Consider the following 20194-nt stretch of genomic DNA (forward strand, 5'->3'; position numbering starts at 1 on the left):
CAAATTATTTAATGTGTGGGTCTAAATTACAAATTTTTTATTTTAAATACTTAAAATAAAATAAAAATTTATAATTAAGTGTGTATATATGTAGTTTATCCTATAAAAAAAAGAAGAAGAGGATTTGCGATTCAAAAATAATTCGCATGCATGAGAGCCTTATAAAATATGCAATCACCGTATAAAAAAGAAAGAAAGATTGATTGATTGATATTTAATATTCGATATGTGTCTCAGAATCCAAATCTTCATCAGATTCCATCTTGGCTCCAAATCCTAAACTCACCTTTGACTCTCCTTTAAAACAATCATCAACCATCTATTTCCATTCTATTCAAATCTGACGGTCAATACCCAGTGATTTCACATCACATGATTTTCAGTTCGCCAACACCCTATCCACCCTCCTTCCCTCACTCACCCTCTCTCTCTATGAATACTCACCCACCTATCCCTTCCTTTTTCTCTCTCTGAAACTTTCCTCTCTCAAAATCTCAAACCCAGATTTGTTCTCTCTCTCTCTCTCTCTCTCTCTCTACTTCCAATCAATTAATTCCTCCATTGGAGGAGCTTAGGTTTGTCTGAAACAACCCAGATCTCTTTTTTGTTTGTTTGCTTGTTTGTTTCGTTAGATTAGATCTCATGTTTTTTATGTTTTTTTTTTTGGACAGGGTTTGTTGGTGTTCTGGTCTTTGCTTTGTCTGAAAAATAAGCAGAATTATAAACGAACACCAACGCCATGGGAAGATTTGAAGAGAGAGGATTCAATTCAGTGGTTTGCCCTAAGCCTATCCGAACCTTTAGAAGGTCTACCAAGTATGCCCCTTTTTTTAATCTTATAATTTATTTCTGCTTTTATTATCTTTTTATGTATCATGGTTCTTATTTTATTTTTGATTTGGGAAAATTCCAGCAGCTGTTATCAGACTGAGATGGCTGATTCAAAAACTGGCGCAGAGCTTCTTGATATAATCCTCCCCGAGGTAAATTCAATTTTAAAGAAAAAAGATATTTCTGGGATTTAATTTTTGTTTTTGTTTTTTTGATGACTGGGGGTACTTGACTCTTGATTTTCATGTAATTTTTCTAGATTTTCTTTCTGATTTTGTACAAATAGATGTGAGCTAAAGGGGTTTCGTTTTAATTGAATTTCAGGGAGGGTATGGGGCCGAGAATCCCACCGACCAAATGGCTTCATCACCACCGTATTTCTGTGGATCACCGCCGAGCAGGGCGTCGAATCCGGTAATCCAAGATGCCCGATTCAACGACGAGCAGCCGGTGCTACCTCCACTAACATCCCCAGCACCCTCCTCAAGGGGAGGATGCGTGAGGGTGAAATTCGGGCAGATGCCAGCTGCTGTACGAATCGAGGGATTTGATTGCCTCACCAGAGATGGCCGCCATCGCAGCATCTCCGCCGTGGCTTAAAAAAAAAACCAAAGGGAAGAAAATTTTGATATGAGAAAAAAAATGTGAGAGGAGAGAGGGAGATGATAAAATTAAGTTACAGCTTGGAATAGTGTGGGTAGTGTTGGATTTGTAAATAGAAGATTAAAATGAGATGATGGGTGTTAAATTGTTGGGTCTTTGATGATTTTGGGATGGGATTTTCGTTGCATAAAAGAACTAGAGGGGAGCAAAAACAAGGTTGATTGCCCCCACTCTTGTTAGGGTTCCTTTATCTTTTTTTGCTTTCTTTAATTATTAATTACTGTATTTGGTGAGAGGAGAGGATGGATGGGAGACATTTGTGTAATATATCGTGTTTGATCAATGACACTCTCATCCTTCCTCCTTCGCATGTAATTGTAATTTGAAGGAAATGGAGGTTTTAATTTTTCTTTTGCCTTAATTTATCAATGAATGAGAAATGGGGATAATGAAAATAAAAAGGTGCTTTTACATTACTGTTGGCTGCTACTGCTTAATGCGATTCGGCGTCTAAATCTGCTCATCTCTCTATCCTTTTCTACCTCTACCCTACGTCGACATTGCAGCCATTTTTAGCTTCTTTCCTTGACATCTTTTGATATATGTTTTTTATATATTACATTTAGGGATGGTCACGACGTTTTCCATTCAATCCCATTTTTTTAAAATCTTATATATTTGAATTTTTTACGTAATCAAAATATAAAAGAATGTTATAAAATTAGAAGTAGATATTTTAACTACTACTTTATTTAAGTTAAAGACACGATATTAAAAATATTAATTTTTAGGACTACTTAAATATTTATAAACAATTTCTATCTGATTCTTTTATCAACTACTCATAGTGAGTGAATCAGTATATATTTATTTATTTATAAATTTTAATAGTTCATATTGTGTTGACATTAATTTATACTGTATTAATGTATAACTAGTGTCGCGTACAACTCTACATACAATTTTAATAGGTAGGCCGGCCAAAGCTTTTAGCCTCTTCAATATTCAAATTTATGTTTGATTAATTAGATTTAAGAAATATATTCTGTATTTTGCGATTTTTTATAAGATGCATTTTGCAACTTAAGCATTACATTTTATTATAAAATGATGGCTTAAATATACAAAAACTTATGTACTTTTTCTTTTAAAAATAGAAAAATACATTCAAACATTAAAATTATATTATTTACATTTTTTATTAATGTTTTCCATCATGTATTGCAACCGATAACCATCACTTAGTTAATAGTTTTGATGTTGATGTGATAATCTACATCCACAATACTTGTCAAAGAAATTACAAAAATATATTTTTAACCATAATTTTCTTATTTATTAGCTTCATCACTATTGAGATGGAAATAATTATGGATTTTTATTTTTAATGTTTGGTGAAGAAATTATTAACACTCATAAAATTGTTTTATTAAATTCAGGTTAATTACAACATCATTTTTCTAATTATGTGGCTACTAAGTGATTTTTTTAATTTCAAAATGTCACAACAATAAATTTAACGAAAAAATTAAGCTGGTTAATGAGTTAAATTTAAATTTTAAAATTTAAAAAGTAGTGAAACTAAATTCCTAAAAATAAAAATCCAAGGACTAAATTTCAAATTATTCAAAACACAACCTGTGACATATTTTAACCTTTTATTTTACATGTTCTAAATAATTGGCTTTTAATAAAACTTTTAAAATTTCACTTATTATTATACAAAATTTAAAAACTAAAACAATTATATTATTTTAATGTATTTATTAATTTTATCTTACATGTTTTAAATAACATTGACTTTAAATAAAACTTTTAAATTTGACTTATTTTATTTAAAATTCATTATTATACAAGATTTTTAAAAATAAAAAATCATTAAGTAAAATTTAAATAAAATTTTATGAAATTTAATTATTTAAAATATTTAAAAGGATTGAAATCAAAAGTTTAAAGTTTAAAAGAAAGATTAGCAATAACATTTTATTTAAAACAGAACAGTTAAGGAATGTTCAATCTTCAGAGGAACAAATGATAAGACTTTTATTTGGATAGTTCTTTTTAAACTTTGCGCGCATATATATCTCTATTATACAATTCTTCTAATTAATAAATATATTATATTTTAATAAAATAAAAGATTAAAATGATTTTTTTTTAATAAAGTGGAGAGGCAATATTCAACAAAGCTCCTTTTCTGAAGTTATTGTGATTTCCGTCGTAGGATAAAATGAAATCTTTGTGGGGACACTTCCCACTTGCCTGCCGGATTTTGCCTGCCTAATACAAGGCATCAACTTGTTACATGTCTTTTATTTATTTATTTATTCTTTCTTTTTCAGTTTATTATGATGAATTTTTTATCTTTTAATTCTATCCAAATAAATATTTCAACTTTTAATTTTTATTAAAATGAATCATCTAAGCTCTTTTTACTTAAACGAGACCTAACTTTTAATTTATGCTTAAATAAAATAATTAAGATAAATCTTTTTTCATTCAAAACAAATGTTTATTTAGATACAAATTAAAATTAATAAGTGTTTATTTTTTATAATAAAAATATAGGACTCGTTTCAAAAAAAAAATTTCAAGTTTTTCTTAATACTTTAACCAATATACTTACATTCTCATTAAGGATTTCCTAATAGTTTAGTAAAATAATCACTTATATTAGCTTTACAATTTCATAATTTTTTTATAAATTATACGATTCAATCCTACCATCATATTTCATATTTTATTTATTTACATTTTACATGTCGAATTTTAAATCAATTAAAATGTAATACTTTACTTAATGTAAATTAATTTAAAATTTTACGTGTATTTACTAAATTTAATTAATAATTTGTATGAAGCATTTTGATAACCTTTTACTAAATTGTTGGAATTTCGTGCAACTTGAGATTTGTGATGGTAATTTTAGATTCTGAAATCGTCATCTCTGGAAATTATCTAAGTCCCATATGTAATATTTTATCCGTGCATAATTATATTTCAAAAGATCATATCAGAGTCTTTCAATGCAGTTCTGAATTGGTTGATTGATATCATGACTAAAAAAATTTATAACTAATAGACGGTGACGTGAAACTTAATTACAAATTATTTTAATCTAAAACATGTATGTATAAATATATACATCCAATTTGTCCCTCCTAGACTATAACTCTAAATGAATTGTATGGAAAAGAATTAGAAATAGATTGCATATTTTACTAATTACGGTAATTGTATTTTCTCGAGAAGGCAAGGGATGACTAGAAGTTAATTTAATTTAATTGATTATTATTTAATTTGACTAATAAATTAAATAATTAAGTCCAGAGCAAAATTAAATTATTTAGTCATCGTAGTTAAATGAAATTGAATAATTAAATAAGGTTACAAATAAATTCTAATATAATAAAATCAAAATTAAATTGTATAAATTATTTAGTTTAAAATAATTGATTAATAAATTCAATTAATAATTAATATGAATGTATATTTAATTATTTAGTTAATTGAACATTAGAGCTTGATTTTGTTTATTTAAAATCAAATCAAGGGAGCATAGCTCAAAAAATTGAACCTAGCATGGGCGAGCATTATGGGCCCAGTTAGGGCAACGGGTGGTAGCATGAGAGTTCCTCTCCCATGGTAAGTCAATGGCCATACCCCCTTTTGATAAGTCCTAATTTAAAACTTCAAATGATAAGTCACTGGCCATTCCCTTTTACTACATATTATGGGAATACTCTTCAAAAATTTAGTGATATTTTATTTGAATAATTTCTGTTGAGTTTAAATTTTAGATTAAGAGTCCAAGAATTATAATTTGCAATTAGGGATTTTAAGATGTTTAGTTTTAGCATATTGTGATTTGCACAATACTCTTTGTTGGGAGAGCTAGTTTTTGTCTTGTGTTTGATTTTTCGTATTAGAGCTTAATTCTAAGTAATTGTGAATTCGAGAATAATAAAAAAGAACTTATTGAAAGTTTGAAGCATTTAGACTTCAAATTTCCCTACGACTCAACACATAGATATTTAGTTGATCAAATTTATTGTTTTAGATATTATGATAAAGATTTGTTTTAGAAAAAAAAGAATTAAATTTCCTATGCTTTCAAAAAATTATTCCAAAATTTATTACTTTATGAGAATGTAATTTCCATTAAAACTACAATAGACAAAGAACAATTTTAAAATAACATGACACGAGCCCTTAATTAATATGTTTGTTCTAATATGATCACGGGCCAGCCACTCGCTCGAAAAGTGGGAGAGTTTGGGTAAAAATATAGGCTCGAAAAAAATAAGGTCCATTTTCTAAATGGGTTGGGCATTGGGTAGAATTTTTTTGGTTTAGGTCCGGCCCAAATTACATGCCTATACTCTTTTCTTCTTTTTTTTTCAATTTGTTGAGAAATATTTATTTTAATATTTAGTGTATTTGATGTATTATAATTTTCATATTTGTTTTTATATTAAAAAATCTAAAAAAAAAAGAGTATTACAATCAAGCTCGGGTTTGGACAAAATTTTAGGTGCATTTTTCAAGTCGAACATAAAAAGTGGATCTAAAAGTTTGCATCGATTTGATCCGAACTAGACCCAACCCATAATCAGATCTAGTCTAGTATAATAAACGTTATTAACTACTAGGGGAAGGAGACAAAGATATAGTTGAATAGTTTGTAACCAAATGATGATAGAAAATTATGGAGGTTGATTTGAAAAACAAAAGATTATAATGGGAAGAGACACCATATGATTATTTTGTCCTTAGGTTTACAACCTGCTTCTCACCCGCCCACTACATGAGTTTCATGTGGGCTCATTAAATTGGGCCCACTTAATCTCTTTCGGTTTTCTACCACAATATTCATAGGTTCTAAGGCTTCCGCCCAACCCCACTCAACCAACATGTCTTCTTCTTTACTCCTTAATTAATCCACGCAATTTTTGTTAGCATTTATAAACTACTCATAACTCTGTTGAAGCCCACAATCTACAAATTGTTGCAATAACAATGATATTAATTGAGTTTAGGCTTAATCGATATTTTACTTTTGTTACCTGTCATTTCATAATGTCCCTGAAATATACATTCAAACATTTCTTCTTACAACTGCCACCAATTTTATTTTCCCATACCAATGCAATGCTATAGATAGAATACTTGGCTGCAACTTATTGATAGACCTAAAATGGGAACTTAGTCAAAAGACTGAGTAAATAACATATTCCACTAGTATGCCCTCCTCAAGTTTAGGATTGAAGTTCAACACCTAACTTGGAAAGGTTACAATCAGCAGCTGCCATGGGAAGTGCCTTCGTGTGAGTATATCAGCAACATCGAAATAGCGAACATTAATTCTTTCGACCAACATAGCAATGAACAAAGAGAGCATCGACTTCTAAATGATTCTTCTTGTTATACAGCACAAGGTGTTGACAACGTAGAATGTTGCTCAGGTTGTCGCATACTATTGTAGGTGGATGCATAAGAGGTATTTGAAGCAGCTAACCCAAAGAGTTTCAGAAGCAGCTGCAAGAGAACGGTACTAAGCTTTGGTCGAACATCATAGAACAGTAACTTGTTTTTTAAATGCCCAATTGATGGGAGTGAGTACAAAAATAGAATATAACCAGTTGCGGACGCACATCAATTAGATATATGAAGACTATGAAGTATTGTTCAAGAGCAAAGCTAGAATATTTTAGGGGAGCTAGGCCCAGCCTGCCCCTTCTAACTTCGCTGCTGGTGTTGCGTCTTGCAAGTAACACAACAATCTTTTGATTGCTAGCTAGTGTATTTTAGATGGATTGTGCTTGTATTGGGACAATTTATTAATGATAGAATAAGAAATGCGTGGCCTTGTGAATGTGAAACAATGTAGTTTTCCATACATTAATTCTGTTGCATTGGTCCAACTAGTCTCTACAAATAAATTCTTAGAAAATATTTGTAGAGAAAAATAAAATCAAGAACAATTGTTTGAATCGATTTTACTTATATATATTATGTTTTTGAGTTAATCAGGGAACTTTATAAACATTTTAAAGTGATTTCGGGTCAAAAGTACACTTATGGCTTTTCTTCAAGTTTCTCTTGATGAATAGGTGTTTATGAAGCAATCACTGAAGTTTGAAGATCAATCAAAATCATGGATGCAAATAGTTTAAGGTTATTTATGGGCTCAAGCAAGGCCCACATCGATGACATTAAGAGTTTCACCTAAATTATCATGCAAATTGGGTTTACACACTCACATCTTTGGAAACATCAACATCCTTCCACGTGACATGTCACGTGCCATTTTCTAGTGATTATCGATAATCAATCATGTTACCGGTGTTAATGAGCATATTGGTTAAAAAATAATTTTTGTTAACAAATGGGCTAATTAATTTTTTTATCATTAAAGGTTAAATTAAATGCACTTTTTTCACATGGATTTAATTGATTTTTTATTATTTTATTTTATTTTAGCGTGATGGTGCCAACATGGATATTCTCATATCCATTTCGGAGCAGTACGCCTAGCACTAAACTATCATGCAAACATCTCTTAATATATTAGTGTAAACTGTAGAATTAGTGATCCGATTTTTATAAATTTTTATTTTGAGCACAAAAATAAAAATTTTGTAATTTAAGTATTGCTGTTTTATGCTTTTATCATTTTAGTTGACCATCGCTAATTTTTCATTAAATATATTCATTTTAGCCAACTAATTTTAGTAAGTTTTCATTTTGGTCACTCATTTTCTTTTTAGATTTTTTAAAAAAAATCTCGATTTTTAGAGGGAATTAAGTTATTAAACTACTGAGATGAAACCTTAGTTTTCAACCTGCAATTCAATTTCATGTAAAAACTCAGGTTTTTCCCAAGCTTTTCAAAATTGGATTTGATGGTCGAACTGGCCAGGTTGTTGATTTTTCAATCCGACCTGTCCGAACGATTCAATTAAATAAATCATCAAATAATTAATAAAAATAAAATATTAAAAATCAGTTCAACCTTTTTTAGCTCAGTTAAACCAGTTTGTACTAATTCCTAACTCAATCAGTCTAAAGGCTTTATCCAGACAGATATCTCAAACGATTCTTAATCCTACCGGTCTAACTAGTTGGTCCGGTTCAGTTTAGATAACCATGGTTTTTTCCTCTAAAACCTCAAGTATTACCCTTTTGCTAAAGAAAACTAAAATTAGTTCTAAAAAAAAAGAAAAAAAATTAAAATGATAAAATGATTTTCCTTGTAAAAACTCAGATAATTTGCTATGAAACTCTAGACTTTTCCTTTTATTGAAAAAATAGATTTAATTCTAAAATAGAGAAGTGAAAAAGATAAATTGATTTTTCTAGTAAAATTTTTAAAAAATCCTATAAAAGCTGAAGTAATTCCGTATGAAGCTCTAGGTTTTTCCTTCCTTCTACAGACTAAAAACTAAAACTATTTCTAAAAGGAAACTAAAGTTTAAAATGGTTTTCAAACCGAAATTTCTCCGATAAAATCTCAAGTCTTTTCTTACAGAAAAAATTAAAAGTAATTATTTAAAAAATTAAAAATAAAATAAGTGATCAAAATAAAATTAACTAAAATTAGGTGGGTAAAATAAGTGTCTCTAATGGTAAATTAACGGCGAGCAATTAAAATAATAAAGAAATACAATTATAATAATTAAAATGATAAAATATATAACAACAGTACTTAAATTTTAAAAATTTTCTTTTTAATACCCAAAATGAAAAACTATGAAAGCTAAGTGACCACTAGTTTACGTTGTTGTTGTTGTTATCGTTATTATTATTATTTGTGGATGTGATTTCTTTGGAGTGAAGCAAAATCAGAAAAAAGATTATATGAAGTTCTTTTTGGAAGTTTTCTAAATTGCATTAAAGACTTTTGCATCTGGCCATCCACGAAGCTTCCATTTTTGCGACCATCCATTCTTTTTTTAATTTCACATAACAATTTATTTTGTCCTCTAATTTAATAAATAAAAAATATTTTTAATTATTTTTAGTTCTTAAATTTGAGTTTTTTTGATAAATCACCTTAAAATTAATAGAAAAATTAATATTTTTAACTTTTCTGACATTGCATACACATGAATTTCCATGTTTAGCATTTAATTAATTTTAAAAATTTAAAAATATATAAAAAATTATTTTAAAAAATTAAAATCATTAAAATTATTTAAACCTTATAAAAGAATATTTTAATATTTTTAAAAATTAGTTAAATGCTGCTGTGTCATCTAAATGGTAACTCACGTGTATGTCACGTCAACAAAATTAACAAATGCTAACTTTTCTATCAATTTTGAGGTGTTTTGACAAAATTTGTATATTCAATGACTAAAAGAAATGAAAAATTAAATGGAAGAATAAAACCATTTTTTTATAGTTTATCTTTTAAATTAAAATAACGTTGATTTAATTTATATAGTTATTTTTAGAAGTTAACATATATCTAATTCAGCATTTGAATTCTAACCTTAGTAACAATTTCCCTATTTCCAAATTATAATTTCCTTTGTAAAACAAAAATATTTCCAAATACTCATAGAAAGATATCCAATGTGTCATACCTAGAACTACTCATGGCTAAGCGACGGCTTGCTCAAAGAGTGAATGAGTTTAAGTAAAAATATAGGTCTGAAAAATGGGTTTGGGCAAAAAAATATGGCCTGTTTAGAAAAACAGGTTAGACTTCGAGTAAGGCTTTTTCGGCCCAGCCCGAATATGTAAAAAAAACCTATAGTCTTTTTCTTGTTTTTTACTCTATTTTTTTGCTAATTTCTTGTTTTTTTTATTATTTTACTACCATATCACTATAATGTTGCTACTATTTTATTGTTATTGTATAACTCTTGTTTTATCATTAATTTTGTTACTATTTTAAATGCATTTGATTGTTAAGTTGCATCTATCTTAATGTTATTTAAGTATAATTATTTTTTAAAATTTATTTTCAACATTCCGGGAATAGACCTGTTCATGGGTTGGGCCACTAAGGGTATAAATTATTTCGACTAACTAATGATATTATTTAGAGGAACCAAATTATATCAATTTAAAGTATATATATTAAATCATAAATTGATCTAAAACAATCTCTGGACCATTTTACCATTAAAGGCCCATTTCCAACATTATCTATGAAAATGGGCTAATTTTTTCATTATTTACCGGAAAGGGCCGACTTGAGCAAAACGCGTCCCTTGGGGAGCGATTTTTCCATGTCAGCACAAAACGCGCCCACGTGGACGTGCTTTCCTGACGTGGCAAAATCGCTCCTCAGGGACACGTTTTAGCCCGTGTTTTTCTATGGTTAAGACTTTTTGCATGTTTAGTCCCTAGGGTTTTTTGGTTTAGAGTTTTTAGAGTTTTGTTAAAATAATTTAGGGATTTTTACAGGTTTATAGTTTAGGATTCTTTTTAAAAATAATTAAATTAGGTTTTTGGGGTTTTAAATAAATTAATTAAATTAGAGTTTATGGTTTTAAAGAAAATTAATTAAATTATGGTTTAGTTTTTTTAAAATAATTTTGTATTTAGGGTTTAAGAAAAATTTGACAGTATAAAAAACTTTTGTTTTTTTTTTCTACAGTAGTTTCTGAAAAAATAATTTTTAGAATACGGTTCTGAAAAGATAATGTAAAAGACACTTTAAGTAGGATGCACTGTCAGAAAAATTACTGAAAAAAGCTCCCACGTGAACGCTCTACAGTAGGTCCTGAAAAAATAATTTGAGAAGACAGTTCTGAACAAATAGTGTAAAAAACGCTTCAAGCAAGATGCACTGTGAGCAAAATTACTGAAAAAAGCTCTTATATAGACGCTCTTTTTCTACAGTAGTTCCTTAAAAAATAATTTTGAGAAGACGGTTCTAAACAAATAGTGTCAAAAACTCTTCAAGCAGGATGCACTGTCAGCAAAATTACTGAAAAAAACTCCCACGTGGACGCTCTTTTTCTACAATAGTTCCTGTTTGGCCTTAGACTATAAATGAGCCAATTTTCATTTTTAGGTTGCATAAGTTACAGCAAAAAAAATTGAGGCTAAGTAGAATAGAAATTGAAAATGAGTGAACGTACTAGTGCTGTTATTTACTATGATGGTGAGGCCCGTGACACCGAGAACGGTGATATTTTTTTATAGGAGAACACAACGCGACTAGATTTTAACCAGAACATAAATTTGATAGAACTTCGTAAAAGAATTAGGTATCAATTTTGACAGGACGCCAATGAGAGTTTGGTCAATTAAGTATCAATTTTGTGCTTTAGTTGATCCTGTGACATATGACTCATTTGATATCAAAGGTGGTCGTAGCTCGAAGGCGATGATGCAGACTCATATCGCTAGTGGATCACCCTATCTTAAGTTTTATGTACAATTTTTATTGCTAAATGAAGCATTTACGGCTTCAACATCTACTGTTGCTCAAAAGGAATACACGACCTCTGCTCGACACTCCGTTAGTGGGAGGCAGAATATAGAAACACCCGTGTTTAGTAACAGTATGGAATACGCAACCTCTGCACGACACTCGATTAGTGGATGGGACATGCACCTCGGTAGGTCGATGTTCGATGGTAGAAATACATACTTGGAAATGACATCAACTTCTATTGGTTGGCAATCCACGTCTAATTGGGGATATTATAAAGCGTCCACAAGAAGGGATGATGTACACCTTACGACGTCCATCGGCGAGGGGACCTCGTACGTTACAGATGATGGTGGGTTGGATAGTGTGTCCGATTATGATTCACCTCAAGAGCCCAACCCCGATGGTGCAGAAGTTACATTATGTTCTGAACCGAAGCCTGTTCCAACCGAACCTATAGAAATTAAAGGGGGTTAAGATAAAGAATAAGAAGATCCATGATTTAGGTCGTACTCGTCTCCAGCCCACCTGCATAATGATGATCTATCGGCAGATGATGTGTTAGAGTTTTTAGATCTACCACACAAAGGGCGTGACTGTACAAGTTCGTCATTGATTCAGGTGAATTCGAAGTTGGTAAGGATTTTTTCAGTAAGGATAGTTTTCTTGGTGCATTGAAACAATATAGCATCATGAATGGGGTTAACAACAACGTGGTTAAATCAAAATCTGAGAAGTTTGAGGCCAAGGATGTAGTGCAATACGGTACATGTTCATGGAAAATCATGGCTTCGGTTAGGAAAAAAATATAGGCTTGTGGGAGATAAAAAAGTAAAAAGGTCCATATACATGTGTTGTCGGTACAGTATCATTGGGTGTTTAGAGTTTTTGAATAATACTGTTATTACGTAATATTATATTACTTAACATACTTCGTTGACAGGTGTTTCACAATATCATCTAAAGATGGATTCAGATATGTTAGCTAGCTTAATACTACTGACAGTGAAGACGGGATCCCAGGACTTTAGAGTCGGTCTCATTACCCATATTCGTAAACAATTGAAGTACACGCCCTCTTACCGCAAGGCTTAGATAGCTAAGCAGAAGGCATTGGAAAATATGCATAGTGGGTGGGACGCTTCATATAATGAGGTGTGGCAGTGGTGTCCGGTGCTGGAAAGGTATATCCCAGGTTGCATAGCAGACCTTGAAATGGCACCTGCGTACTATAACGACCGATTGCTTCGTGGATGCCAAGTGTTCAAGTGTCTGTTCTGGAGCTTTAACTAATACCGAGACGTATTTGTGTACTACAGGCCATTGGTACAAATTGACAGTGTCTTTATGTATAGTACATACACTCATCGGCTATTGCTAGTTTGGTATAGGATTGGGGTAGGAGAATCCTTCCAATTGCGTTTGCAATAACACCAGAGGAGTCAGGTGGTGACTGAGATTTCTTTATTTCTAGATTAATGTGGCATGTCTGCCCCTAACCTGATATCTGCGTTATATCGGATTGAGGCAGTGGAATACTAGCCACAATTTAGCAACAGGGAAGCTTATGGGATCGCACACACCATCAGTATTGTCACGTTGCGTCCAACTACTACGGGCAATATCGGTCTACCACTGAACGACGACAAGTGACCAACATGGGTATTTAATCTCTATTAATATAATTTTATTTGTAATATTCAATTTATTCTGAATGGAAGAGTGGTATGTAATTTTCGCTCTCAAATTATATTGATATGGTACGAGATCAATAAAGACCTTTTTCATGATATGTTGGCGATTTTGTGTTCAGTTAACGAACAAAGGCGCAAACTACCTCTGTAACATACCTTTCGAACAGTGGACACAAGCATACTATGACGGCCTACGATATGGTCATATGACCTTAAACCTGGCTGAATGCATAAATTCTGTTCTAAAATGTACGCGTCATTTATCAATAACCTCGATTGTGCGAGAGACATGTTTTCGTTTAGCGGTACTATTTCCATAACGAGCAGCGAGTTATAAAGTTTAAATGCAGTGAGACCATGTATGGTGCCGGAAGGTATTGCAAGAAATTAACAATGCGAAGGCGCGGGGCAACACCATGCACATGGTGTGTCACAATCGTGACAACCTATGGTTTTGTGTGGCGGAGTTTGGCAAACTAAACCAAGGTATTACAGGCGAGCAATATTGTGTACACCTGAGAAGTAGGATTTGCAACTATGGGACGTTTGACACACTTCATTATCCATGCACTTATGCAATTACAACTTGTTAGAATCTACGTTTGGATCCCAAGAGATATGTCGACGAAGTGTACAAAATAGAATACATGTACAATATGTGTAGACATGTCTTCCCACCGGTCCCAGATGAACGGAAGTGGCCGTCTGTATCACTTGCTCTGTTTAAGTTGTTACGGGAGAGATAATTACGTTGCAAACCAAAAGGTCGACTTTGCTCGAGTAGAATATGTAACGATATGAATATCAGGGAAAGAACGAACAAACAGAAGTTGTGCGGATAGTGTAGGAACCCAGGTCATACAATTCGATAATATCCAAATCGAAATAGTTGATAGTTGTTGTAATAAAACTATGTTACATTATTTCTATTTTATTAAAAATATAAAAATATTAAAAATACTGCTTTATTCAAAAGAACTAGTATTTTATTAAAAATATAAAAATAAATTACTATTAAAATATTAAAAATAACTTTTTTATTAAATGAAACAATATAAAAACAATTTGTAAAAATATATTAAAAATATAAAAAATAAATTACTATTAAAATATTAAAAATGACTTTTATTTTATTAAATAAAATAATATAAAATCAGTTTATACAAATATATTAAAAAAATCAATGTTGCTGCGGGTCAGAATCAATGCCACATGGGGGTCGTCGATGGTTACGCGTTGGATTCTCATTGGTTCAGCTTCCAGCAGGGGTTGTGGTTGTGAGTGTTGAGAGGATGACCCACCTTAATAGAATAAAGAATGCGGAGGTATTTGTATCATCCATGGCGGAAGTGTTTAAATCCTGTAAGGCGATAGAGATTGGTAATGAGAAGAGCTCCCCGACGGCGCCTCGTGCAATCCCTCCTACGATATGCACTAGGCCATGCATTCTAACCTGGCATAGGACTAGGAAAAGGAAACATATAAGGGCCAAGATACGCACCTGGCATAATCCGAAGATGCTGTGATGTGGGTGTCATCGGTTGAGACGTTGGGCCTGGTGATTGTGTGGGCGCTGTTGATGGGCCCGTGCCGTCATCCCTTCTCATTGGATTTAAAAGGCTTCGTCATTCTCTTTGGACACGAATTTTTCGACGCCTCTGCTATTCCGACAATAAATATGGCTTGCCATAGATCCTAAACTATGACATGCAATTCAGCGCGCACGCTAACTCTAGAACGATGATCGGTTCCTGAGTAGGTATATTATCATACCGATTTTCCCACATTTTGATATATTCCGACCAAAAGACCGACAAATTCGTATTCGATTGCCGTAAGTTAATCTTGTGCTCATCATCGAGCACCCAAGGTGCCACGAGAATCGGTTGTCGAAATCAAAATTGCCGCAACACTATCCGTTCGGTGTATCTCCACGGTAGCGTAGTTGACCAATGAGACGTTCACATGCCAATTGTTCAAATTTTGAAAGAATTCATCCGGAATTTCTGCCTAAATTTTTGGATCTCATATGGTGTCCATTGAAATTATATGAATATGATAAAAATATTAATTACATACATAATGCTAAGTAATAAATATGAAACGACTGTTTTATGTATATATATTATTTAATACTTACCTGCGCTTCCGACCGTTGGTCTAATAGAAGTTGTATATCTTCAAGAGCGGTACGTATTCCAACATAACTCGCCGAATGATTCCACCTAATTAAATGAATTTTTAGCATACAATTATATTTTAAATCTATGTAATAATTGTAAAATCTAATATAAATTTTACCTCGTTATGAGTGGGAATGTATATGGGCGGTCCACTCGAGGAGGTAAAAATGAAAAGTGAAATTGAGCCCATGATTGTAGTAGTGATAGGCAACCTCCGATTTTGGCTTTAGTTGGTGATGTCGCCCTACACATCTCTCAGTACAATGTTGCCAACACGGCACACTTTCAACTAAATTCGTCAGCTGCTCTAAAATCAATGAGTTTTAGCAGCTACCTTAGATATACGAGGTTTCGTGACAAGTCTGGCATCATATAACTTTCAATCATCTCAATAATGTATGCCCGAGCATATCTTTTTCTTTCTACTTTAGTCGAAACATTCCCCGACTCTAAGAATGTGTCTCGTAACCAACCTATCTCTATTAGACCTCTGTAATTATTATCTAGAATCTCATCCAAAAGATCGTAACATATGGCTCCCCAATCAGCAGATTGAATGGACGCAGTGGGTGTAGACTCATCCACCGGTAGTCCCAATTGTAACTGCACGTCCTCCAAAGTGATGGTACACTCTCCACATAGAAGATGAAATGTGTGCATCTCGGGTCTCCACATTTCTATCAACGCGCTAATGAGTTTCGGGTCCAACTTGCACCCTCAGCCTATAGTTGCCACATGCTAAAAACCCATTTGCCGCAAGTAATTCTCTATCAACGGTGATGGAGGGCTAGACATATTACGAATATAGCATTGTAACACCCGATCTACAAACTGTTATAAAAAATTATAAAATAAAAATTAATTAAAATTACATAAATGAAAAAAATATTAAATGATATTGAAAAATTAAAATTAACCCTTACCATTTTCATTTGTTCAAGGGAGATATGTTTATGATCGAGACAAATTAATTCCCCCGGCCGTTGCTAACACGACCAAATATTTTTGAAATCATAAAAAAAACTAATTCAGAAAAAAATTAAAGAGATTTTTTTGCCAAAATGAAATAGAGCTTTGAGAAATTTAGAGAGAAATTTGAGAGAAAATTGAAGAAATAATGTGTGGAAAAATAGGAGGGGGTTTTATAGGTTTTTTTTTTACTGTTGGACCCCCTAACGGTTAAAAAATCAAATAGCCGTTAAGAAAAAAAACAGGCTAAAACGCATCCCTGGAGGAGCGATTTTGCCACGTCAGCAAAGCGCGTCCACGTGGGCACGTTTTGTGCTGACATGGCAAAATCGCTCCCCTAGGGACACGTTTTACTAAAATTTCTCCCAAAAACGCTTTGACGTAAACACATTTTTCTAAAATCAACCCTTTTCGATAAATAATAAAAAAAATCAACCTATTTTCATAAATAAAATTTGAAATGGGCTTTTAATGGTAAAATGGTTCAATCTGTAACTAATACAATCATTTGCGATTTTTATAATTTAATTAACTTAAATAATTATATGATTACCCAAAATGAAGGTAAAAAAAGGCAGATGGAGAGAAGATAATGGATGGGAAAAGGAGCAATTATTGATGGAGTCGGAGAGACATGGGTGATGGGGTAATGAAGCAAAACCCACAAAACTATAAACAAGTAAATGTGACGTAGATGTCTGACATTGGCATCGTCAGGAAAGGAATGTGTGGTTGTTTTCTTTACGTATAGCCCCCTATCTATGCACATGTGATTTTCAAGTACTCCCTTCCCAACATCATCACCATTCCTTTCTCTTTTTCTTTTTAACCCTTTACTTCCCCTTCCTCTATATTTGTATGCCTGTGTCCATTATAAATAAATAAATTGAAACCCACCTATAAATTTTCATATTTACCCTTTTCCACAATAGAACCCCAAAAAATATCAATATTTTTATTTTTCCTTAACCATCCCTCCAATATTGTTTATTATGTATTAAGCTTCATGATATAGTAAAATAAACTTGATATAAAAATAAAATATAAACACGATAAGAATAAATAAATAGATTATTATTTTATACTTAATATTTTGAAAATTTTGAACTCCACAAACATGACTGAAATTTGTTTATAAGTAAAATTTTTTATACCTTATAGACACATCACATATGTCACACCTTGAAACCAATTTGCGAAATTTAAAAATCTCGTATATAATATTTTTCTTAAAATATAAAAAATATATAAAATATGTAAAATATATTTAATATCGTACGATACAAATCTACGAATTTTCAAATTTAATTTTAACATATGAGGTCATTTTCAATAAAGATGATACGAGAGATTTGTCTTAACAATGTAAGAATGATAATAACATTAATTGCTTCTGCAATCCTATATATTGAGAACAAAATGTTGGTTGGAATACCAAAACTCCAATATATGTTAATCATTAAGCAAAAGACAATACACTATGTATACCCATTCCTTTCCAACGTCTCACACACACCTTATCTTTAGTGTGTTATTCAATAATTTATTTTTTAAAATCAAATTAAGGTTTTGTTTGATTAGCGATTGCGTTTTCTAATATTATTTATTATAATATGTTTTGCAAATTTCATTTTTTAAAATATTTTTTAAATCATCCTATGAGCATGTGCCTGTATGTCAAGACAAAAGTATTGCAAACTACAGTCAACAATACTTCGACTACTATGGGTGCCAAGTTCAGGGTGTGAACTTCGATTAAAAAGTTCATTTGCCCCTTGTCCTAATTAATTTATTTAATAAATGGGAGCCAACTACTCTTTTTTCTTTTCTTTCCACCCAAAATCCTCTCAAAAAAAACTTGTGTTTTTGTATTTATTCTTGAGAGAAAAAGGACCACATTAAGGTTTCAAGATGAGCGCATGGTCATCATGTTGTTAATATGGTGATATTTCCAAGTTGATTATTTTTAATTTTGTTAATTTTATAGAATTTTTATGATATCGTAAATTTAAATATCTATTCTTTTGTGATGTATTGAACAATAAAAAGCTTGAATTATTCACATTTGACATAATAAAAAATATTCTTGAAGGTCATTGCATGTATCAAATATCACTTGGAAAGTATTGGTTTATATGTAGCATCTATGAAGATAAATTTTAGTATGATACTAGAGTAAGTTGTCGCCTTGTTGTAAAGCTGAATTTCGAAAACACATACATTCCATTTTTTATAAGGGAAAGCAACTATAACACTAGAGGATGTCACTTTAATAATCGGTCTTCCAATAACAAAAATGTAGTAATTGGAGCAATTAGCATCAATATGAAGAATGAATGCCATCAGTTATTGGGTGCCATGTTGTTTAAGGATAAGGATGATACAAAATTAGATGGGAATTGGTTGAAATGCATGTGGTTGGAAAGACTTGTCAAACTTACCTATCTACCACATACAATTGTAGAGGAGATGGACCAGTACACTAGAGTTAGGATGCTTTTTACAAGGTGACCCAAGAACAACTTGATGGATTCAACGGTTGTTGCCTACTACAAACATGGGCATCGATACAAATATAGTGGTTAGCACCATCGCTACCCAACCATGGGGTTTCCTTCAATAGAAGGTAAAAGTATAATCATATATAATATCTTAAAATATAATTAAAAATATTTATAACCCCTATTGCATTGAATATATAAACAAATTTAGAGGTTGTTTAGATCGCACATGTTATAAAACGGACTAGACTTGGATGCGACCAAGAATATATCGATGAGAACGTGAATAGAATTTATAAGTTAAACTAAAGACCGACTGAGTCCTAACTTAGTTAGTATCGACATTGTTACCTGTACAGGAGGATGAGGACGTGAGTTCAACCTTGCTGAAGCGTATTTATCCTTCTATTTAAGGATTGGGGAGGGATTATGTATATAATTCTTTTTTTTTCTTTTTTTTATAAATAATTTTATAAAAAGTTATAATTATAAGTTGTCATTATAATTAATCTTTTCCTATTCATTGTTTATCCAAAGAAATAAAATTACTTTAACTTTCATTTCCTTGACTAATTTTAACTTTTCAAATAAAATAATAAAAATTATTTACTTTATTAAACATTTCACTCTTTTATTTTCTTTTACTTTCATTTCTTTGCTACTTTCTAATCCAAAGGATTAGTGTACTTTGAGGAAGGTTAAATGAATAAATAAATTTTGATGAAGTAAAAACAATTTAAAAATAGAAAAACTACATGATAATAGGGGCAAAATACCATAAAAAGTCCTCTTTTTTTAATTTATCGAAATGGGCCCGATATTTTATTATTTACCGGAATGACCCTTTTTCCCCGAAAGCGCAATGTCAGGGGACGTGGTAGAAAATCGCGTCCCTGAGGGCGCGCTTTGCTTACATGCACAGAAATCTTTCCCTCAAGGGCATGTTTTGTTGCCACGTAAGCGCTCCATTGGGGACGCGTTTTGCCCACGCGTGAACAGTAGCAACGACTATTTTTT

At 31.6% G+C, this 20194-nt stretch overlaps 1 protein-coding gene across 4 annotated transcripts; it reads left to right on the plus strand.

Annotated features, from left to right (window-relative positions):
• The first annotated feature begins 402 nt into the window (after nt 1-402).
• On the plus strand, nt 403-1855 carry LOC105800085 (uncharacterized). Of its 4 annotated transcripts, none has more exons than XM_012630990.2 (4): nt 403-575; nt 672-816; nt 914-983; nt 1156-1855. In XM_012630990.2, exons 2-4 carry the CDS (start codon nt 740-742, stop codon nt 1429-1431), a joined length of 423 nt encoding a protein of 140 aa, XP_012486444.1. In that variant the 5' UTR covers nt 403-575; nt 672-739; the 3' UTR covers nt 1432-1855. The 4 variants fall into 4 exon arrangements, with proteins under 4 accessions (XP_012486444.1, XP_012486445.1, XP_052476962.1 ...); XM_012630991.2 differs by having other exon boundaries at nt 917-983; XM_052621002.1 differs by having other exon boundaries at nt 672-807.
• The last annotated feature ends 18339 nt before the right edge of the window (nt 1856-20194 follow it).

This window comes from Gossypium raimondii, chromosome 9, assembly GCF_025698545.1.
Source record: "Gossypium raimondii isolate GPD5lz chromosome 9, ASM2569854v1, whole genome shotgun sequence".
Lineage (NCBI taxonomy): Eukaryota > Viridiplantae > Streptophyta > Magnoliopsida > Malvales > Malvaceae > Gossypium > Gossypium raimondii.

Coding starts and splice junctions, on each gene's coding strand:
- LOC105800085 (XM_012630990.2), top strand. CDS start 740: ATGGGAAGATTTGAAGAGAGAGGATTCAATTCAGTGGTTTGCCCTAAG. Junction 817..913: donor ACCTTTAGAAGGTCTACCAA/GTATGCCCCTTT, acceptor GGAAAATTCCAG/CAGCTGTTATCAGACTGAGA. Junction 984..1,155: donor TTGATATAATCCTCCCCGAG/GTAAATTCAATT, acceptor ATTGAATTTCAG/GGAGGGTATGGGGCCGAGAA.